The 23,412-nt window shown below is 40.8% G+C and overlaps 1 protein-coding gene across 5 annotated transcripts in view; it reads left to right on the plus strand.

Moving 5' to 3' along the window:
- The window catches only part of SPAG9 (sperm associated antigen 9), a 52,413-nt gene that overhangs the window by 11,210 nt on the left and 17,791 nt on the right, over positions 1-23,412 (plus strand). For 4 of the 5 annotated variants that reach the window (XM_065735517.1, XM_065735518.1, XM_065735520.1 and 1 more), the window contains exons 3-12: positions 2,564-2,634; positions 10,082-10,176; positions 14,493-14,646; positions 17,323-17,533; positions 17,994-18,093; positions 18,739-18,860; positions 21,807-21,864; positions 22,205-22,357; positions 22,436-22,487; positions 22,890-23,020. In XM_065735517.1, coding sequence (XP_065591589.1) covers positions 2,564-2,634; positions 10,082-10,176; positions 14,493-14,646; positions 17,323-17,533; positions 17,994-18,093; positions 18,739-18,860; positions 21,807-21,864; positions 22,205-22,357; positions 22,436-22,487; positions 22,890-23,020 — 1,147 coding nt within the window. Of the gene's footprint in view, positions 1-2,563; positions 2,635-10,081; positions 10,177-10,639; positions 10,981-14,492; positions 14,647-17,322; positions 17,534-17,993; positions 18,094-18,738; positions 18,861-21,806; positions 21,865-22,204; positions 22,358-22,435; positions 22,488-22,889; positions 23,021-23,412 lie in introns of those variants that run through there. The other variant, XM_065735521.1, reaches the window with a different exon arrangement.

The following is a 23,412-nucleotide window of genomic DNA, read 5'->3' on the forward strand; positions in this document are numbered from 1 at the left end:
CATTAAACGTGTTAGGGTATTGGTAGGGCTGGAGAAGTTTGCAGATGGACTCAGAGCATGAGTTTGTAGTAGTACCCATGGGATGCTTTTATGTTGTTTTCATATACGTTTTCACTTTCATATAGTTTTGAAGAGCACCTGCTCTGACCCCTGCTTGTTGGTGCTCTGCAGAGCCAGCAGTGTCTGTGCCCAGCTCTGTACTGGAGGTTGGACACAGGCAGGGACCTCCTGTCTTACACTCCTTTATGCAGTGGCTGAGTGAAATGGAGCTGATGTCAGTTCAGGAATTCAGTTTAAATGTGCTCCTGTGTGCTGGTGGGAGGCTTTTTGTCTCTTGTTCTGCTGCTGTTAACTTCCTGCTCCTGCTGACAGGAATGCTCGTTTAATAGTGACTTAATGAGTTTGCAGGTTTGGGGGGCAGAATGTGGTCATCTTCAAAAGCCTTCTGGACTCTTCTTTGTTAGCTTCGGGTACTCTGTGTCTGTGTGCTGATCTGGAGGGAATATCTGATCTGGGAGGGTGTTCTGGTAGATTTGTGTTGAGCTGAGGCCTGGTGTGGGCTTGGAGTGGGGCAGGCAGCAGTGCTGCAGGGCTGTGGTGCTGCTCCACGGCTCCTGGACACCATTTCTAGGGAAGGGAGCAAGCTGCACAAAAGACAAAGCCAATTAGTGATGTGCTTTGCATTTCCATGACTTCCAGGCTGTTTACCTGTCCTAAAGCAGATCCTGCACAGCTGAAAGGTTGCCAGATCTGTGGTCTGTGTGGGAGAGAGGCAGTGGGAACTTGAGTACAAAGCCTGGAGAAGGTGGATGGAGAAATGAGGGCTACTGGAGCTGCTGAGCTCTGCCTTGCAGCTGTGAATGAATTACTGCTTGGAATAAACCAGGCTATCTGACGGGCATCTCTTGTAAAATGTTAATTTTTTCTGACTACAATGCCCATCAGCCTAAGATACCAGGTAAAATCTGATTTGTCGTGTCATGCTTTGCAGTGACAGGACCTGACACTTGTTTCTGTAGGCACGTACTGTAGGCTTCCACATAACTTGAGAAATCTGTTTGTTTAAAAATAACAACCTGAGTTCTTCCATTCGTTAGACATGGATTGTGACCTTCATTGCCTCCCAAAAATGTGAATATGTATGTATTGTGCTGCAAAAGTACATAGTATGATGCAAAAACAGTTGTGTTTCTGACTGCTGTTTAACCCAAAAAGATTTTATTCATCCTGATAATGGTGCAGAAATGAAAGCGTTCAGTCTTCCATTAGTGTAAATGAAACTTGATTTAATGCTTTTGGTGGGATATATTTATAGGTGGAGTGCAAAAGGTTGTGTCAAGGAATTTAATGTTCTTATAAGAGCAAGATTAGATTAGGAGCTCAGAGTGTTTATTATACAGACTGGAGTGAATAGACAGTTGTGTACTTCTGTTCCAGTATTTAATTCTGGCAAAGATTTTTTTGACTGGAGCCTACATGAATAAAGTACTGAGCCAAAACACAGGTAGTTGGAGCAAAAAGTAATGAGAATTGATTTTCAGAATACCCAGTCAGCAGTTGCAAGATGTGCAAATAACCAAGAAAGTGCTGGCATTTGTCTTCAAGGTAATGTGTTTGGCATTGAGTCTCTGGAGGTGAGTAACTATAAATTCTAGGTTTCCCTGGTTATTTAAACCAGTGGAATAGGGAAAGCTTCCTTATGGAAGTGGAATAAGGGAACCTCAGTTACAGAACTTAAACACCTGCTTATATCACAGAAGTATTGTGCTGTGATATACCCAAAGAGTTCACATCTAGGGCTAGCACTGAAAAATACATTTTGTCTTAATGTGAGAAAACAATTGTATGGTGTTTCCAGCTCATCTGCTTTAATACTACAGCATTTTCTGAAATAATACTTAAAAACACATCCATCAGATTTAATTTCTTGCTTACAGAAGTTTATAATAAATATTTTCTTTCAGTGAATCAATTACCTTAATATACTAGGGGAAACAGGAGTGAATGCCAGCATAAGAGCCTTAATTCCTGTACCACAACATATGACTTGAAGCTATTTAAAAATACCTTGTTTATATTTACTGTAGTTAAATGCCTGTAGAGATTACAGTGTGGCTGTGTTTTAGGAAAGCATTATGGAGCCTTAACCAGAGCTCACAGTTCTCATCCTGGACTGAGTGTAGCTAAGTGATGCAGCTTCTGCCTCTCTTTAGGTTTTCCTTGTTTGTGTGTGGTAAAGATCTGGATTGATATGAGCAGTGAGCTGTTCTTGAACGTGAAAATCTGTTTTTGTTGGGCTGGAGATCAGCTGGAGAAGATAATTAGTGCTTTGGGTTTTGAGGACTGCAACTTGTAAGATTGGGCTGTTCTTGATGTTTTCAGGAAGTTCAAGGGATAAGAGTTTAATAATAGAAAACCTGACATTCTTTTTATTCTGCTCTTTCCTATTCATTACTAAGAACATTCTTTTTTCTGGTCTAGTTGACCAATCCTGGACAAATAAATCTTTTTTTTTCAGATTTATGAATGTTGTTTTAATTCTTCTTTCAAATTTTTCTTCTAGTTAGCAGACTTGAGGAGAGGGAGGCAGAACTCAAGAAAGAATACAATGCTCTTCATTCAAGACATACGGAGGTAGGTCGTTATACCACGATGAATTCAGAATACCTTTTAGAGCACTTACCTGTGGGAGAGTCCATGCTCTGAACAACTGGGGAAACTTGGATGTTTTTGTTGACTCATTGATGCTTGGATGTTTGTACTGTTAATGTTCATTGTGAACAGGTGCTATTCAGGACCTTATATCTCGTTCACTTCTGTGTGCATGCTTTTTTATGATAGTTTGCTTATACATTTGTCAATTCTGTAGCTTTTAGATATTCAGAATTTAAAAAAGCAAACAAAACTTTGCTTTATCATGTGTTAAATATGATTATTCAAAGTGCATTAGCAAAGAAATAGAAACAAAACTGCAATCTCAGTTCTCTTTATCAGTTGTCTTCTTGAAGTACTGGTCTTACACTGTTCAAGAATCAATCACAACAAAAGTTGATCAGAAGTGTGTACAGATCAGAAGTCTGTCTGGTAGCTGTTAAAAGCCATGAAGGCACAATGAGCCTGACTTTGTTTTATTTAACTTAATAGACAATAGCAGCACTACTGCAGTTGAATCTAGAGCATAAAGGGACTAAAACACTTTGTCTTTTCCCATGCAGGGAGGCTTGCTGCCTAGCTAGTGGATTTATTTCAGTAAGAAAGTCACTAAGTTTTGTTAATTCTGATTAGTCTGAAGAGTTCAGCACTGGACACAATTCCTGTTCTCCCCTTACTCTGATTGCCTTCTTTCTTCCCTGAAAGCTCACATAGTTGGGTTGAGATCCCTGCTGACAGAGGGGAGAGCAGTATTCTGTTCCTAGTTTAAAAGATGTGGAGAAATAAGCAAGCATGAATGTTGGATGGGGTTACCTTTAAACTGTAGTTAAGGTAATTTTTGGTACTTGAATGGTTACTTCAGAACACTGCATCTGTTGAGAACTAGAAATTTAACTAACCCAAGAAGTGACAAAGCTTCATGCTGCTCACCAACCTAAGTTTTTGCCTCCCTTTGAACTGGGAGCGCTTGGGAGTACTGTGCCTGCAAAGGCTTGGCATGGTGTGGTTAGAACCTATGAGCACTATCACTGTAGAAGTGGTATCAGTTTTTATTGAATCTTCTTTTGCAGTTTTGAGTTAGCTAAATGTATTGGGCACCATTAATTCAATGAAATGCTAACGAAGCATTCCAAATATCTTTTTACGTAGATTTTGCTCCAAAATGGACAGCAGCCTCTACTGGTTTGATTCCAGTTTATTAAGTGCTTTTACTTCTTTCATCCACTAGGGAAAGGCTTCCTTGGGCTTTGTTATCACCAAGGTGATTATGTCCTTCCTTAATAAGGAGAAAGCTGTAGTATAACATGATGTATTCACACCTTTCTGCTCTTGAAAACACATCCCATATTTCTATACTTCTAGCATGTTTGCTGCTTTTTTTTTTTTTATTTCTGTTCCTTAGTCTCAGCATTTTCATTTAATGTTTCATCTCTTTGGTTAGCCAACTTGACAACCTGGAATACTTAAGGAAATCAAGATGTGCAGAAAAGAATTGCATAGTCTGTAAAACCAAACACCTTTGCCTTAGGATATTTCTGCTTCTGTCTATGTAAACTTTGGTTTCTGTCTCTGGGTAAGAAGTGTGTGTACATATTAAAGAAATATACAGAATTCTCAGGCCATCAACTGGGGGCTGCAGATACAGAATGGTTAATCAAAGGCAAGGCATGCAGAGTGGATGAGGAGGTGGTTTTGTGGGCTGAGAAAGCTCAACTCCAGAGCAGGGACTAAGGACAAAGAACAGTTGCCAGCAAAGTGATTGTTTATGAAAGGTTGGGATCCTCTTAAAAGCTGTGCGACAGTCCTCAGGGACCGAACCAGATATTTCTTCTCTCTGCTCTCAAAGACATTTTTGATTGCAATTAGATCATTGCCAGTTCTGCAAACTCTAAACTTCTTGATGTATCTTCCTGTAGTCATGAACTGTCTCAGAAGATCAGCTGGTTTCTGGCACGTATTATGACTTAAGAAGTGTCTGTAATAATCCCATTCTTCCCCCTTTCCCTCCAGAATTTTCTTCTTCCCTTTCTCCCAACATACTGAAATGTTTTAGGTCTGTGTAGGTAGTTAATGGTTTGGGTTTTTTTTAATGCCAGGTATTGCAATGCAGTGTGACTGATTTCTGCAGTCCTTATTTTTAGCAGTCATTCTCCATTCCCCCTGCTTTTGCTGTTTGCTTCCCTTTACCTCCCCTCCCAGAAATGCAGTTTAGTATTTCATGCTTGGATGGCTTCTTCTCCCTCCTCCCTTCCCCGCAGCACTGTGACCATGTCTGCTTTCAGCTGTGGCTGGGCTACTCTTGAGAGTTCCACCTGAAACTCTTAATTCAGAATGGACCAAGCCCTCCTTAAACTGGCTAGGGCATGGGGAGTTATGGCTGCAGAGTGATGCAGAGGCCTGAATCTCTGGTACATTGTGTTGAGTGCTCCATCCAGCTCAGCCTGCTGGGCATGGTGCTCCGCATTGCAGCTCCGGGCTGTCCGCCTGCAGCTGCAGGGACAGCAGCACTGCCCCGACTTGTTGAAGTGCAGGGAACAGGATTTAGCCTTTATCCTTTTGTCTAATTAGCCTCTGTCTTTCTTGCTGCTTTATGTACAGAGAGAGATGAGCTAATAAGCATGAGTGCAACATATTCCATAAGCTTCCTCCCCTGCTAAGTCAGTCTGTGCTTGAGCTAACTGGCTTGATCTTAAATGGATTAGGGTGTGGTTACCTGAGCAGTTGGGTGGCAGAGTGGGAGGCAGATTGCATAGCTGGACATTTGCAGTAGGTACCTGGGAGAATGACACCTTCGGGCAGAAGGGATGTGTAAATGCAGCTCACATCCCTGTTGTGACAGCTGATGTGCTAGGTCTTGTTCTGCTCTCATACCTGGAACAGTTGAGCAGTAAAGCAGTGTGCTGAGCTACACTTTAACTTCTGGAATTAGAACTTTGCAAACTTGTTTCCCTCTTGTGCTAGCTATAGAGGACCGGGCGCAGGGCACGGTCATACAGCCGCAGCAGCACTAAGGGAGGAGGTTACAGGGTTGGCAGTGGTCTAAACCAAAACTCTTTGAATCTTTATTGTGTAGACTCAGGAATTCTGTTACTTATTGTAGCTTATCTCAAATACTGTTCTGTTTCATACAAAATGTGTTCCTTGTACTGCCCGTTTAAAAGCAGACCTGTTTTCTGCACACACCTACTGGCATTTGTTCGCCTTCGTTGTGAGGAGCTGCAGTGCTGATGGTGACATGCAGCAAGCTCAGCGTAGATGACTGTATTTTTTTCTGCATAGTTGGTAGGGAACATGTCATTTTTATTTTTTTTTTCTGTTTTAAAGGCTTGGCTAAAAACTTTGCTTACTATTCAACAGTCAAATAACACCTCTAGCATTTCTCTGCCCAGATGCCCTTAGTAAAGGCCTTTCCTGTTCAAGCAAGCACTTTAAAAACAAACAACAGGAAAAAAATGACAAGAAAAAAACAACCTTTGGGAAACAGGGCTTAGCTAAGACAGTTCGATATCTCTTTTCCTGACACACAGAATATGGGCTTAGTTTAATGAAGCATAATTGGGCCATGCAAGTTGCTGGCTGTTTTGCACTGATACAGGGTGACAGAGCAGTGAGCCTGTCTCCTGCACTGGACGTGCACTTTGTCAGGTTCATTTGGATAAGCAAATGTCCTGAATGAACCAAACCACTGGGAAAGAGGAAGAGGAGGCTTACGTGGACATCTCTATTTACAGTTGTGGCAAAGCACAGGCACCAGTCTTAGTTCCAGCAAATAATTTTTCTCCAGCAATTCCTTATGCAGTGCATTAATTGCTTGGTGTGTAGAGCCTGAGTTGAGCATCTTTACATGCTTCGTGCCTACCAGCAACATCATCTTTTATGTGGATTAAGATGCATCAAGTTCATCAGTGGTAATGTTACTCGGGTGACAGGCTCACCGGAAGCACAGGTGAAAGAGTTGCATGGAGTCACATTTAGGACTTCTGTACTGAATCACAGAGATTCTAAAAATATTAATTACCTTATTAGATCTAGATTATGTGGGACACACAAAGATCTATATATACAGTCACATTCCCAAAGGCAGGAGCTTCTTGTGTCAAACCTGGCTGGCTCTGCCAGGTGAACAGTGACACTGTTGTGCAAAGCCTGAACTGGCAGCAAAAGAAGTGCTGCAGCTGCCCTTGGTGAGCTGGGGCACTGACACAGGAAGAGGTGAAGTGAAAGAGAAAGAAAGGTGTATGGGGAGTGTCCTCAGCCTGGTTAGAGAAAAAATGCCCAGATTACCATCTTGGAGTTGTCTTCGTACAGACTTGTGTGTCTGTATTGAGTGATCAGATTTGTTAGGTGGGAATAGAAACTAGTGCTAGGATGCTTGTTGCCCTTCACTGAATGCTTTCTGAAGCTGAGGAGGTAGAAAAAACAGTAATTTAGTTCCACAGTTTGCCACGTGCTATATGAGAAGGCAAGACTAATGACTTTATGGAGATGGCAAGATAATGCATGGCTGTTGCCTTATGCTCAAGGGAAATGGCTTTGTTATTTATGTTGAGATATGCTGAAAAGCTCATTATAGTCAGTCCGTGTGTGTTGTGCTTTGAAATGAGGCGGTGTGAATTCTGAGATGCTGGTACCTATGTATGGGAAATTCTTCACATTGAGTTATCATCAATCCTTTCAGCTAATGGCAACTGAGCAATGTATGTAATCACAAAAATGATGGAGTGGCCAGTATTTAAGATGTCATCTTTGCAGTAATTAGTCGTATTCAAAATGCTTCTGGCCTTTTGTAGGCAGCAGAGTGAATGGTCAGTGCAAAGGGTTAAGAATGATTAAATGCTTTGACTCCATCTTCTGTGAGTAGCTGAGCTCCTTTGTGTATCAGCTGCTTCAGACCCCAATATTTCTGGAGGGATCCTTCAAACTTTTGTTGTGAAGGAGCACTTACAGTTGCAACTTCTCTGTTAACTGCAGCATTGAATTTATCATGTCGGGTTTCGTACTGAACAGATTTCCACCAGTGGAGAGAGCCTGCGTGCTGTGCCTGTTGCTGCTCCCTGTGGGCAGGGAAGGAGGATGAGGAGCTCTGCTCCTTGGGGCCCATGCCCTGCTGTTGTCAGCTCTGTGCTTGTGGCCCAGATGGAGGCAGTGTGTGGGGTTCTCGTGGTGGTGTTCTGGTTTTGGGGATGCTGCAGGTGCATGAAGCCTGGGCCTGCAGGGAAACTGCTGTGCTGCACTGTCTGTGCACGAGATGCATACCGTTGCCTTTCTCATCTTACTTTTGTGTTCTAAAAGCCTACAAGCTTTGTGCTGAAGTATGCAATCTATGGATTTGCTGCTTTTACCATCAGCACTATTTTCATCTGCAGAGCAATGCTAAACTACAAGGTCCTTTAAGCTGACCTGCCCTCTAGCCTCTGTGTGTGGGTAATAGATGTGATGAGACATTTCAGTAAACAAAAGAACAGAGCGAGGGAAAGGAAGAAAGTAGGATAGATCATATACTTGGCAAAGCATCAATCCTGTGTATATTTTAATGACCCCACTGTTCTTTTGCATGCCAATCGTTCCCTGGAAAGGTACTGGTTACTTGCACGTAGGATGACCTCTGGTCAGTAATTCTTTCCACGATGAGGGGACATATGGATGGGATGCAGGAGGGTCTCGTGGATTTCTAAGTTAACCCAGAGGGGAGAAATAACTCATTGTATTTCTGGAATCATTTGGTTTTGTTACCGTGTAGTGCTATGCAAGTGAAGCATTGGAGCAGCTGGCCCTGGTTGCATGATGGGAACAGCTAAAACAATAAGCACGGGTAACTGAAGGTGCAGCTTTCATTTCCTTTGGCTGCTTCTGCATGAGGACAAGCATTTAAAAATAATTCAGAAGTAATGAAATGCTCATAGTAAACCACTGCATTTGTATCGTTTTGTTGGGGGATAAACTTTGTAAGCTTTTGGCAGCAGTTGAAGTATATTATATAATGTTTCTCTAAAAATAGCAAGATAGTAGGTTTTTTTTTCTGTTCTGAATTATTAGTTCAGTTGAATGTGGGGAAAAAAAAGATCTGTTTGTACCTTAGCATGTAATTTAATTTATAGACTGTCCATCAGTTGGGATATTTTACACTGGTTGTTATACAAGAAAATCTTAGAGGAAGAGTGTATGTCTGCACGTAGCCCATGCTGGTAAGCAGTGGCTGGGGGAAGCTGGCATCCAGGTTAATAGTGCTGGGCTCCAGTCTTACTGGCCTTGGGCAGCCCTGGCTTGAAAGAACCACGCAGATGGAGGTTTCTGGGTCTTGCTGAACTCAGTCCCAGTGTTTGTAAACACCCCTCAGAAGCAAAGGTTATGTAACGTTGTGCAGATCCGTTTAATAACACTGGCCTAAGAGTGCGTGTCCACCCAAGCTGGACTCTGTGATCCTCGCAGATCCCTTCTAACACAGGATATTTAGTAAAGATGGTTTCATTTCATTCAGTAGATCTTTTTCTGGATGAAACCTTCAAGATGCGACTTCAGTGTATCTAAGGAAAAAGTGTCTGCTGAGCTCTTGTGTGGGACATCTGTGATTTTTCTGTTCTCAGTGCCCTATTCATCTTGAATGTTAGTATAGAAATGCTGGAAGTGCACAAAGTCACAGGGCTTCTCTTTGTGCTTCCCCTGCTTTTGTTTCGAAGGTATACATGGCAGTAGCTGTTCCTGCTTTCCACACGCATCCCAGCTCAGCTGTGTGCTGAGCAGCACTGTCCTCAGGCAGGTTGGCATCAGGGGTAGTTAAACAAGTCGTGGGTGCTGCAGTCAGTGTGTTGGTCAGTGCCCATCTCTTAACGGGAGGCGAGCGAGCAGAGCTCTGCAAAAACCCAGAGGTGCTCAGTCCCTGAGAGGTTTTGAAACTGAAGCTTTGAGTTCTCTAAATGAAGTTAAACTGATACTGATTTGGAAAGAAAGAAAGGGGGTGTTGAATTCATTTCTGCCCATGGAAAAAGGTCTCATTGTGTGTGCATGCTGCCTCATCTTCACGCTTCGTTCTGGGGGTAAGCAGTGATGAACTGTACCGAATGTCATCTAACAAAGTTGGATGTCTGCTGACACAATTCTTGTCTCAAACACACGTTTGAACGTGGCACTTAGGTTTGAAAGTGCTGTTTACAATACCATGTGTGCTTTGGATGCTATTACAGTGCTCCTTGTGCATGAAAGCACAAGTTCTCCAATTTTTTAATTACGGGATTATCTTCTGGTTCGTGGCTTTAAACACTGCAGTGTTGCTTCTTCCTTTGTTCACCTATTTAATGTTTCTGAATGCTCTTTCTATTTTTAGCAGTGCAGGGAAGGGTTAGGTTTTATTGGCCAATAATTATACAACTGTAATAGAAATTAATAGCACTAAGCTGTTTTTTTTTTTCTGTTTCTCTGTCGTTTTAAACAGATGATTCACAATTATATGGAGCACTTGGAAAGAACCAAACTTCATCAGCTAACAGGGGGTGATCAGTTAGAATCCACAACGCACAGTAGAATTAGGTAAGCTATTTATTATGCTCTCACCCTGAAATGAAAGAAAAATCCATTCGTTTGTGTTTGCAAGACTTTGTCCTTTAATCCTACAACAACGATTTGGCTGAATCAGGAAGATTTGTTGTATGATTGGAATGCAGCAGGAGAATGGTTTAGAAATCAGTAGAGAAAAGCTCTTGCTGTTGTACTGCTGAACGTTGAGATACATCCTTTGTACGCTGTCCTTAATTTCAGCTTTTTTGGGTGTTTGCCTGAAGGTAGGTATCAAAAAATATCCCAGAATAACTGCCATCTCGCTGCTGCTTTGTGTACAGGTTGATGGAGGTGGGTATCTTGATACTCACTGTTCTGGGGGCTTGATGTGAATATATTATGCAGATTTGGAGCTTTCCAGCCTATGAGCTGCGCGTGGAAGGAGGGGAGAGCAGCTCCTGGGCTGGCTGTGCCTGCGTCGCATCAGTGCTCCGGTGTGAGGGGGGAGGAGAGGTGATGTCATTGCTGTGGAGCTGCTGCAGAAGAGTGGAAAGCTGCTGCTGATGGCATTGTTTTTGTGGCCGCGGCTGACAGGCAGACTTTGCCGGCAGAGATACACCCTTGGCCCCCGCGTAGCCTTCTCGGTCCCGGCGTTTCACCATGCCAGCGCAGCGCCATGAGTCCTGGATGCATGCTGCTATTTGTGTTTGGCTTCGTTGGCGGGGCGGTGGTCATTAACTCGGCTATCTTGGTGTCTCTCTCTGTTCTGCTGCTTGTGCACTTTTCTATTTCTACTGGCGTGCCAGCTCTGACGCAGAACCTCCCAAGGATACTCAGGTACTCTGACCCACTGAACCTTGGCTGCACGAGCTCTCGCTTTTTCTCTCTGCTTTCTTTCCTTTTCAAACAGGGAGAGCGAGGATCAATGAAAGATGTCGACTGTGCATAAATTTCAAATTCTTTCATGATTTTAATATTTATGGGCAGGGATACGGTAACACTGAAATTTATTTGCCTTTTGCTTAAGCAAGCACAAGATCTGTTGTATTTTTCTTTTTTAAGAAAGCTATTACACTGATCTGTAGTAAGCTGCAAAAAGAGCTGAATTGGATGTCATGGGTAAAGCTTGTGTTCGTTGTGTTGCTGGGTACTTGGCTGGTTGTATTCAGCCATAAATGTTTGCAGACTGAGGCCTTACACTAACACATTTCATTCCTTTTTAATCTGATAAGTTATATAAGATCACCTAATGGATAGACTGTTCAAATACCTAATAATTAATTGCTGTTTTTTTTAATAACCTTGATTATTTGTTGGTGGGGGGAAAAAAGTCCTTCCTTATTCAAACATTAGAGCTCTTAAAGCCTATTCACTATTGTTCAGCCCAATGTTATCCTCTCCTCGTTTTTCTGTACTTGTGTGGCACGTTGCCAGCTCTGTCCTCCCTCACGTTAGGTTCTGTGTCCCAGTTCCCTGCAGCAGATGCAGGCATACATTAGAATATGGTTACCAGGAGTAATCTTTGTGCTTTTTTACCTTAATCACAGGAGAACAACTGGAAACTTTGCAGTGTAGCTTTCTGACCTGAAAACTTGGAATGCTTCAGCTGTGTTTGTACATTTAATAAGACCACTTAAAGAGAGAAAAATGCTGGAAGTGTCCTCTGAAAGAGCCATATGACTTTGTCTACATACACCATGTATGAAGACATTGTATGGGAGAATGCTTTTCAGCTTAAGTCTGAGCACAGAAGCATTTTACTGGAGGTTTAAAACCTATCAGTGGATTAAAGACTGTAATGCGGTAGAACTAACAAAATGAAATATGTGCACACTAAACACAGGAGAAATTAAATCACTCTAGTTACAAATACTTTGTTATTAAGGCTGCATTTGTTTTTAAGAGGGGCAGAAAACAAACCCAGAGAACAACAAAAGCAGCAGAGTAAAATACTGAACTTCAATTCAGATAACTTTAAGACTGTACTGCAGGAGTTTAAGCTCTATTTCTTAGCCCGTTGTTCATATGAAAATGGTAAAGACATAAGATGAGGGGATCTAATTGTAAACCAGTTGTATTGTTCTGAACAGTAGTGGGTTTTTAAAGCACAGCGCCTGGCTATTTATTCTGGAGGGTCCTGGGAATGCCTCAACACGTTTCCAAGTATTAGTTCAGGGTTTTAAAACATAAGCCTGCCTTGTGCTCACTGTCATATTTTCAGGTATTTCTTGCACGTGGAGGCAGTAAAAGGGGCTCTTTGCTCTCTAGACAGCAACCATGAAATAAGCTGAGATTGCTTCAGTCTGATTAGATCACCTAATCTCTGATAGTAACCCTGATTTCCAGCAGAAGCCCTTTTTCAGGCTTCATTCACCCTGCAGCTTTGCCGTGCACCTGAACCGTTCTTTAAACGTATGAAAAAGGGATGATGATAAAATGTATTGAAAACCTTTCTCCAAAGAAGCACCTTTCAGCTGGGAGATGGTTTTTTTCCTGCTCCTCATTTTAAGTTCTCTCTTGTGATGCCTACAAAGGAGATGAGCTCTGTGGTTGCCCTGTGCAGGGCTCTGTGTGCTCAGGGCTGCAGGAGGGTTCTGGGAGCGGGGCCTTGCACAATGTGCCTTTATAGCTGCCTTTCTTCCAGGCTGAAGGGATCCCTTTTTTTTTTTTTTACTGCTGAACTTCACAACCAATGGCATGTCTTCAGCCTTTCTTTTATCACAACTTAAGCTTCTGTGGTGTCTTTTGTTCACAGTGGAGTTGTGGGAAATCTAAAGAAAAGAGGCAGCAGCTGGAGTCCAACCCTTTAGTTCCTTGGCTATTATTTTCCTGAAGGCTTTGCAGCAGTGACTGCTCCAACAGCTGTCAACTATCTGATGCTTTTTATTTTGTAACCCTGACTGATTTGTGCATTACTTGCTTTGCTGCATATTTTGCTCTAAGTTACTTCTGAATTTCCTACTGAAATTGGGATATTTATGAAAGATCAAGGTGTATGCATGTAAGAGTTTCCAGAGTTCAGTAACAGGGTGCATCTAGGCATAAAAAAAAAAAAGCTTAGTTTTCTCTAGGCTTTTCAATATTGCCTTTTTTTTTTGCGTATAGTTTGTATGTAGTCACTAATTCTGCATAAAACTCTGTCAAGGTTATGTTTAATTTGTGAAATGCCTTGTAAAAGTTGCTATGTGACTGAGATTTGACTATCCTTGTAATGCTGAAATACATGGAATCTTTCAGATACTTTGGTTTGGGTTGTATCTGCAGGGATGCTTGCAATGGTTTCTCCTGAGAAAAGAAATCTGCCATCACTTGTGTGTGTTTATCCTCTGTCCTCAGAATATTTAAAGCTTTGAGTTTCACTATTTGATTACGAATCTTTTTTTCAGCATTTCATTGTTCTGTCTGAACGAGTACCCTGTTTTATCTCAATGCTATGCCCAGCTGATATTTTTCCTTTTCAGGGCTGACTGTAGCATCCTATGAATTGCATTCTACACAATGTTTTTCTCTCTTGCTACTAAGAAGGCCTTTTTGTTCTCTGATAACTGATAGCAAGACCGGATTTGGGAATCTTTTGGGGGGAGGTGCAACATTCAGATCTTTGAAACTCTGAGGTGTTACTTGAGGAGAAGTGACAAAAGGGAGTGAGGAGCTGGGGTGAAGTTCTTTGTCTTCCTTACCTTGAAGTAAAGCTGAAGTTGTCATCGTAGTACTGGCTTAACATTGCACCTGCTTAGAGGCAGCCACGTGGTGGCATAGTGCTGGCTGCTCTTCACAAGCTGTTGTGTGGCTGTAGGGTGAAGCTGAGTTGAGCTATCTTGGTTAAAATGGTGGCATTTATGGCTTGGCTAGCTTAATCACTGCTAATTCCCTGGTCTGTTTGTTTTTCTTCATGTTACACAAATGCATATGTCAAGTGAACCTATCAAGATAATAGCTTGACTTTCCCATGTGCTTCAGTTAATGATCTAGTTGAAGTTGTGTGTGTATCTTGTGCAAAATACAAGTACAGTGTAGTGGGTTAAGTGGTTGGTGAGAACTAGTCTTCCAAAGCCAACATTTTTATCTGTTCTGTTTCTGTAGAACTTTGGTTTGCTATGGATTAGATGTGGTGCCATCAATACTACTGCCTAAAGCCATGGAGTAGCCTGTTTACAACCAAATAATGCAGAAGGAGGGATTAGTATGTGCTGTAATACAAACTGTACGCTGTGTTCTGTATTTCATAGAGAAAAGCACGTGCATGTTTGACCCTGTAATTTTAGAGCTCTGCCGATTTCAAAGGCACACAGGGAAAAGGTGTATAACATCTGAAATGGCTGCTGATGAAATCTGTCTCTTTCAAACAGAAAGGAGCGGCCGATATCGCTGGGCATCTTCCCGTTGCCTCCTGGAGATGCACTGCTCACGCCTGAAGCTCAGAGAGAAGCAGGGGAAACACCTGGGTCAGAGCACTGGAAATTCCACGAGCTAAGCCAGCCACGGTCCCACACAAGCCTGAAGGTAAGTGGTTGGTGTGGTAATTCAAATGAGTTTTGAGGGAAGAAACCGTTTGGAAAATGCTACCCAAACAAGTGGCAGCACAGTCCTTCTATTCACAGGTGTTTTCTTTCTGACTAAGGACCATTTCCAAAGGTCACTCACTTGTTCTCTACTGACTAGATATGTAAATAGAGTAAACAGATCTGCAGATTTATTATCCTTTTGGAGGGAAAGCTTTGATTTCTTTATATTCCAAAGCAGCCTCTGCTTACTTGAACATGTAGCACGGGTATACCACAGAGGTGAGTGACTGAGCTTTCCTAAATTAGCCTGTGATACGATTTCCCTTACATGTAGCTTGGCTATAATTCCTCCAATTGTTTTGCATTCCAATAGTGGGAGGGTGCCACAGAGCAAGCTACAGGAAGAGAAAAATGGGGGGAGTGGTGCTGAATTGCAGCAAGCCTTGAAACCCAGACCAGCCTGAGGAACTCCTGAACATGTAACTTCAGTCTCCTTATGTTACTGAAAGGCTTTGAGGAGAAGGGATGCGCTGTTTTTAATGTTGGTACAAGCAGATGAAGCAGTTTAGTCTCCTGTGCAGTGAAATTAATTACCAGTGTGAGAATATTAAATTGATAAGAAATACAGAAGTACCTGAAACTCAGGCCTTTTTTCCCCTAGAGGTCATCTGGGGGTAATGGGAGGTGTAAGCAATGATCAGTTATAAACAAGTATCAGTGACAGAAGGAGTTTGAGTCTGAAAACTTGTCACTTATCAAACTGCTGACCAGGGCCATCTTGGAACTTAAATCTTCCTATTCCCATTGTCTCATGCCAATTAATCTCAACAAATTGACAAAGCTCTCCCTTTAGGAGAGCTGACTGAGGTACAAATTACCTAAAACTATGATTAGGAAGAGAGATGATACAAAGGGGAGTTTTTGATTCTAGTTTGACTGCTCAGAAAACTACGTGGATTGTGATATGTTGTCATAATAGGTTTCTTGTTCTATTTCCTCTTAAAATAATTTATGTTAGAAACAGTTGTTGAAAAACAGCACAAACGGTGATCTTTTAAACCTACATAGAATAAGTTTCTTTGGTGTGGAGCAGCTTTATGGGTGTGAACATAAACCAAACAGTCACAGTAGTCTAACGAGCGCTGTTTCTTAGGGTGGGGGGGTGAACCTAAAGTAAAATTCAGCAGATAGCAAAGTCAGAAATGTGAAATATGACATCACTTGAGATTTCTGTGAACCAAGGACCGTTCTCTTCACTATTTTCTTCTGTACTGCCAAGCCGTTTTTCTTGAGCTTTGCGTGTGAAAGTCAGTGGTCAGCCTGTGCTGCATCAGTTAGTGGATGCTTTTGGAATACAAAGATGTAGAAATGTTTGAACAGAGCCAGCAGCTCTCTTGAGGTTTCGTTCTGTTTGTGAGGACGCTGGATTCCTGTGGTAAGGGCTATCATTTCCTCCCTTCTCTAACTGCTCGCTCAAGTATGAGTTGTTCCATCAGTTGGCAGCTGAACTGTACCTGTTCCAGAAGTAATTTGGTGAATAGTGTTATTTTTGTTTTTAAATGTACACTGAGGGTCTCGTATAGTGCCTTCGTATATGGGTTTTGCTGCCTTGAGTAACTGTGTGATAAGCTATTCTGGAGGTGTGTGTTTGGTTGAGATTGCTGAATAACTCTGTAAGAATACCCAACGATTATCATTTGTTCTGGAATTTACTGAAAAGAGGATGGAAATGAAGTAATTGATAGGGAGATGCTAAAAGCAGCAGAGTTTGTTCCTAAGTGGGAATGTTACTGTGGGGTGCAGGCTTTTCATTTATGCAGGTATACACAAATGTGTAGCTTCTGCCTCCCTGATATATTGAAGTCTGATCTGGCAAGGAAGTAGCAGAAGTAAAAATGTACCAGGAGTTGTCATTTGTAACCTTACACTTGACACAAATGAAAGAAGATATGTCTCTATGCAGGTCGCCTTGTTTTTCAGTAAGGCTGAAAATTCATCTTTGTTTCCTTCTTGAAAAGGAATGCAAGCAGTACAATAAATCAAAGCCTCACAAAATAGGAACTTTTCTCAAGTTTTCCTGGAGAACAGTGGCCTAAGTGGGCCAGTTTGTGTTCATGTCTGCAGTGGGATCTTGTTCACTGGTATGCTGCTGTTTAAGTCATAGTTAAGTTGACTGCTAGTACAGTGCTCTGCTAGATTTTTATACCTCTTAAATACATGTTCTGCATCAGTGCTTCTGCATCTGTTCTTTAACAAGTTATTTCAGGACATCATACATGTTTTGAGCAAATACAAATTCTAGAACAGCTTTGGGAAGGCTGTCAGCAATTCACTTTGCAGTTAAAAGAACTACTGATAGGGGAATACAGCCTGCTGTCTGCATGATTTAACAGAATAATGTAATAAACTTGTTGATATACTTTATTAATTTTTTTATTAATATGAAAACATGGACATATATTGTGTATCTCTAATCTCCTTAATAGGAGTGAAAACCACACCCATAGTCTAAAGATGGATTTGGCAGGTACTGGCTTGAGGTATTCTGTTTCTGCTGATTTATATTTGCATATTCTTCAGCAAAATGCAGGCTTTTTATTACTTGTTCTTTAATAAAGAGCATAACTCTTCCAATCCTCCTTTGTAACTTTTTTCAACAATTATTCTATTTCAGGATGAGCTCTCTGATGTTAGCCAAGCAGGCTCAAAAACCACTACTCCAGCATCCACGGCTGCTTCAGATGTACCTGCACTGCCTGCTGAAACTCCTCAAAAGGAAGATGCTGAAGGATTTGCTAAGGGCACAGATATGCAGAATGCAAAGCCAGACGTGAGCAAGAATATTGAAGTACAAGTAGCACAAGAGACAAGGAATGTGTCCACTGGTAAGCTGCATTGCCTTTTTAGTGAATTGTTGTTGTGGATCTTATATGTAGTCACTGTGAATTTTTTTACTCTTGTGCCACAAATGACAAATGTTTTTACTCATGTTTTTAGGTGTTCAAAACATTGGTAAGAAATACAAGTCTGTTTTTCGTTGGTGGTGGTAGAATTATTTCTGACATTCCCATGTGAACAGAAGAAGTGGCACTCAACCAGGCAGAGTCTTGAAATGAGATGGAAATCTACTTTCATAGGAGTGAAGTTAAATTCAAGAGAAACTTGCTTAGAAATTCCAGTGTGCACACAGATATCAAAATCCATTATCTTCTCATGTGATTGCCTAAATAAGTCTTCAGATGAGTCTGTTAGTTGATGGTCAACTTGCTGTTAATTTTATGTAATGCTGTATGTCACAGTTCAGTTGTTTTGGTTTATTTAGACACCTTATTTGCTTTTCTTTAGGTGGAAATGAAAATGAAGAAAAATCTGAAGTTCAGGCAATCATTGAGTCAACTCCAGAGCTGGATATGGATAAAGATCTCAGTGGATATAAGGGTTCCAGGTAAGTGTAATTTGAACAGGAAAAACTGTTTTAGGAGATACCAGGTTCAGTTTTGAACTCATGACTTGTTTTGAATTTTTAAGACTGAGGTCATGCATTATGTAACAAAATCTCCTACTTCTGTGACCCTGTTTCTTTCCCCAAATTCCTCTGGAGGTTTTAAAGTGTTACAGCAGTCTGTTTCTATACCTGAACTTCATTATACAGCAAAGAGTGGTTCAGTATTCTTTCTGTATTTTGATAGAAAGTTCTGTGCCAAGAGGTCCTTTTCCCTTAAATCTCAACTTCATGATGCTAGCATTTGCTTTATTGGCCCCTTTGGATTCTTTCACCCATACATTTTCAATCTGGACTTATGACTGATTCTCAGAGTACTACAGCATTTTTAATCAGATTCTGATGGAGGAATTCCAGTTGTGGTAGCATGCCTGAGCCTGATTCTTTGCAAGCTTTTGCTTGTGAAGGATGCCATTAGAAAGCATATGAAGACAGAATTTAGGACTCTAAGCCAAAAGCTTTTGAAAATGTTCTTTGTTTTTATGGGGTAACAAATGAACTACTTGTAATAACAGAGAGCAAACTTTCTTCAGAGTGGGAATATACTTTCCTTCTGCCTTCTTGGTGATGTTTTATTTCTTTGCATAGCACTCCTACCAAAGGCATAGAGAACAAAGCATTTGACCGTAATACGGAGTCACTCTTTGAAGAGCTGTCATCTGCTGGTTCTGGCTTAATTGGAGATGTGGATGAAGGTGCAGACCTACTGGGTAAGAAGGGTAATTTAACGTGCTGTTTGCAGGAATGTTCCTTGTGAGAGAGATCTTTAATTATCCTGACTAGGTTTACTGTTAGGAGTAATTTGAAAATATCTGAGTCTTACCCAAGGTAGTTGAACTGGGATTATGGAGCAAAGAAATGTGGTCTTTCTTCCAACATACCTGTAACCTTTTCAGGCACTAGGTGTACTGTTCTTTATTGCAGTTTTCCACACGTTATCTGACATGAGGATTTTGTCTTGAACTGAAGCAGTCTTTTTTTAGTGTTGGATAACTTAATGCAGTTTGTGCCCATCTGTAATTGCATGGTTTTATCACAACACTATGGAATATTATTTGTAAGAGAATTGCAGTATAACACAGTGGAGGTAATTTGAGGATGATACTATGAAAAGCAGAGGAGAGAGGTGGAAACATTTCTTCTTTCCCCATCAGACAGCTTGCTGCTCCTTGTATGCTAGCTGAACAGAGTGCAGGTTTGGGGGATAGGAGTTGATCAGGAGCAGAAAGGCCATTTTAGACAGTAATCATTTACAGAAAGACTTTTTAATGTTATCACAAAGGGTTTTTGGACCTATCAATGGTTCTGCCTCATTTTTATATAAAATGCAGATGCATCTCGTGTGTGTGTTAGGAAAGTATATAGAAAATCATTCAGTTTCTGTTTTCTGACAGTATGGACATAACGATGCATAGTATTTAGATCACTATGTGTGCAGGCTGAATTTCTGGCTAAGCATTCCACCAGAAACATTGAGCAAGAGGGAACGTTTCCCTCTTGGCCTACCAGGCCTGTTTTCAGTCTGGGAGAGGACTTCTCTTTGTCTACATGCCACTTGGAATCCTGAGCAGTGAGATCCATGCCATCCTTGCTGAACATATTTCATCCCAAGCTCTTGCCCTTTGTAGTCATGTGGACAACTCATGTCACATTCTGCATTAAAAATGATTGGTACTGGAGAAGTAGTATAAACATGGGAACTTCTGCTCCTTATCTGCATGATAGAAATCAAATTTCTGTCAGCATTGCCTGATAAGAGATACTTTGTCCATTGGCAAAAATAATATATTTGTTAGTATAGTGTGTCAAAGGTTTGTTATTGTCATCTCTAGTGTTTTCAGTAAAACCATTGCTGTAAATATCAACATATGCAAAATGAACACGTTGTGATGATTTGTTATGCAGAATGTGAGCTAATAGTTGGACAATATGAAGACTGTTTCACTTAAAACACAGCCTTAGTAATTTGTGCCACTCAGTAGCCACATCTACATCCAGGATAGTTGTTTCAAGCAATTGTTTTGAGGTCTGTGAAAGTAGTTAATTGGGATTCTCTAATGTTTTCTCTTGGGCTGCATACCCAGGGGAATATTCTGGTGTGTATGCTTCTCTTTTAAAAAAAAAATTTGAAATTTGTTGCTTCTACAGTTAGGCGTTCTTGGCTGCTGCTCTCATGAAATACATTCTCTGCATTTTTCCCTGCTTGGTGACACTGTTGGTTTTTTTTTTGTTGTTTTATTTTTTTGCCCTCGCACTCCTTTGGCTTTCTAGTTTTTGGTCATTTGTTATAACAGATCCTGAAATGTGTCTGAAGTGGTCCTGGCTACTTCTATGATTTCTGAGAATGTTTAGAAGGAACTCTTGGAGTAACATCCCTTCGTGGCTGTAGTGTAACTGACTCCTCCTGTTATTAATAAGTAACATCGGCTGCTCTGACTTCCTTCAGTGTTCCATATCATTTATTTTTAATCCAAAACTCAGGGGATTTTGGTTTGCATGTCTGTTTTTAGAGTAACCCTTCTTAATGTTATGGCACTGTCTTTTAAGTCTGTTAGCAAAGTTGCTTGAGCAGTTGTGTTCATAGAATATCTTAATAAGCCCCCACCATTAAGAGATGTTTTGTTTCTTGTGTTGATCTGGAACCAGCATCACTTCTGTCATCAATGTGGTAACAGTGGAAGGTTTAATTTGAAGATACTTCTGCTGTGCCAGGTGTGAATAGATTGCATCTACCCTATTTTTACTATCCTGCAGTTGTTTATATGTGCAAACAGTAGGGCTGAGAGATTAATTTCCAGAAATGGGAATAATACTGAAGCAGTTACATGAAGAGTTAAGTTCATTTTTCATAGTAGTATGTTCCTTTGAAACATGCTGAACAGTTGAGCATTTCTAATTACCTGCTTTTTAATTATTTCACAGCAGATAGACTTCTGTTAAATTATATTTTATAAGTAGTCCAATAGAAATGTTTACGACAAATTTTAGCATCTTTCATACAAAATCCTGCTTCTAACCACATCACATTTCACTTCCAGTTATTGGTGGTGGCTTTTTTTAATTCACTCTTACTTCATAAGTCTAAGTATTTTACTGCTCTTCACCCATACTACACCTTACATGAAATGTTTCTTGTTCTTGTTTTTGCTTTACATGGAATGCATGGGCTTTAAAGACCATAATTTCTTTGGTAAGGTATCATTTGCTCTGGGGAAATTTGCAGGGCTTTTGCAATGTGAGCTTTAATCAGCATGTTCTGTCTATAACTTACGTACTTTTGACTCTTACCTGATGTAAAAGACAGCAGAACACTGTCAAATTAATTTTTGTGGACTAATGTTTCCCCACTGATGCCATGTTTGTTTATCTTTGGTTGAGTTGCTAGTACTGTAGCATCCTGAATGTGTATGGAGGAGGTGGAGGTGTAGCATTAAGATGTTAGCCAGGACTGCCTTCAGTCTATTTGAAGGCAGGATGGGAAGAAGGTGGAGGGGAAAAACCCAATTGTAGGAGGTAGATCCTGAATTTTCATGTAGAATGTAGCTTTTCTGTCAGGTTTCATATTTGAAGTTCAGTTATTTTTGGATTACAGTAAATTGAGGTTTAAAAAAAATCCAGCTTCATCTGCTAATTCTTGGTTTGTTTCCTTTGGAAAGGAATGGGTCGTGAGGTAGAAAACCTTATTCTGGAAAACACTCAGCTGTTGGAGACAAAGTAAGTGTGGCTGTCTATGTAAAAAGCCAATAAATTCCTGCCCTTCTGTTACATGGAGACTTGTATCAGACTCTACATGTTTCTGTCCTGAGGAATGTAACCTCTCAACAAACTGTTCTGAGTTATGTGTATATTTTTCTAATGCAGTGATACAAATGTCTTTTGTGAACATTTGAGGTTTGTCGGGAGGATGTGGCCTGGTTTATGAAACCTGTAACTTTTAGTTGCTCTGTATGAGAAACCTATGCATCTTCAAGGTCAAGAAAAAAACTCAACTGCAGCTAAATGTACTGTGAGAATGTAGTCAGTCCTTGTAATGATGCTTTAAATGTTTGTTTAGAAATGCACTGAATGTGGTGAAGAATGATTTAATAGCAAAGGTGGATGAATTGACCTGTGAGAAGGATGTCCTGCAAGGTGAATTAGAGGCTGTAAAACAAGCAAAGCAAAAGCTGGAAGAGAAGAATAAAGAACTGGAAGAGGAGCTTAAAAAGTAAGTATAATACTGAGACTGAAAAAGAAAGAAAACCATTGTACCTAATGCAGCATTTTATGTTTTTTTTTTCTTCAGAGCTCGTGCAGAAGCAGAGGAAGCAAGACAGAAAGCTAAAGAGGATGATGATGTAGGTGTATGTGTGCGTGTGCATTTTTGTTTTGATAACTCACAATTAGATATAAGTTTGCATGCATTGAGTGCTGTTAAGCTTAATTGCTTCAGTGGTAAACTTATGCCATGTTAAAACAGATCTAAAGCACCCAAGTTAACTTAAATTCATTACCTCTTTCTTTCCCCTCCTTTCTGAAGAACTGCTTTTATTCAGATTTTACTAAATTAGAAAGGGTGGGAGGGGAGGAGGGATATGGTAGAAAGCACTGGGTAAAATCGAGTTAGTTTTTACAAAGCTCCAAACAGTTTAGAATCTGGAATTGTGCCCCAAAGTGACTCTTGTCTGAAGGCACAGGCTGACTCTGCAAGGCCCTGCTGTGCTCCTTTGTTCATTCTGTGTTTGTTTTTTTGTGCTCAGAGTGATGTCCCCACCGCTCAGCGGAAGCGCTTTACCCGTGTTGAAATGGCTCGTGTCCTGATGGAAAGAAATCAGTACAAAGAGAGGCTGATGGAACTTCAGGAAGCTGTCCGATGGACTGAAATGATAAGGTAGAAGGCATCTAGCTCCTTGGTTTCACAAGCTATATTTGTGCATGGTCTGGTCGGGAGGCTTGTGTCCTTGCCTGCCCATGAATAAGTTTTTGATGTAATGGTTTACCAGAATGGGATCTTGCTCACACCTGAAAACGTTACTTCCCATGGTGTGAAATAAACACCCCTTGAGAAAATGTGTGTACTTGGAAATGGTTACAAGCCTCTTGTAATTATCAGTGTTTTTGGGGGAAGAAGTTAACATATGTGTGCATGCATCTTAAATCAGTGGGCTCAGTTAGCAGGACAAAAACAGTGATACAGTCAGCTTTCAGTTTGAGTATAATCCAAGTATGAGATCTCAAATAGTGTAGGAGAAAACACAATTTTAAAAATGCAAGGTTTGTTAT

This window comes from Cyrtonyx montezumae, unplaced genomic scaffold (assembly GCF_038088225.1).
Source record: "Cyrtonyx montezumae isolate F1298 unplaced genomic scaffold, pur_monq_1.0 scaffold_19, whole genome shotgun sequence".
Lineage (NCBI taxonomy): Eukaryota > Metazoa > Chordata > Aves > Galliformes > Odontophoridae > Cyrtonyx > Cyrtonyx montezumae.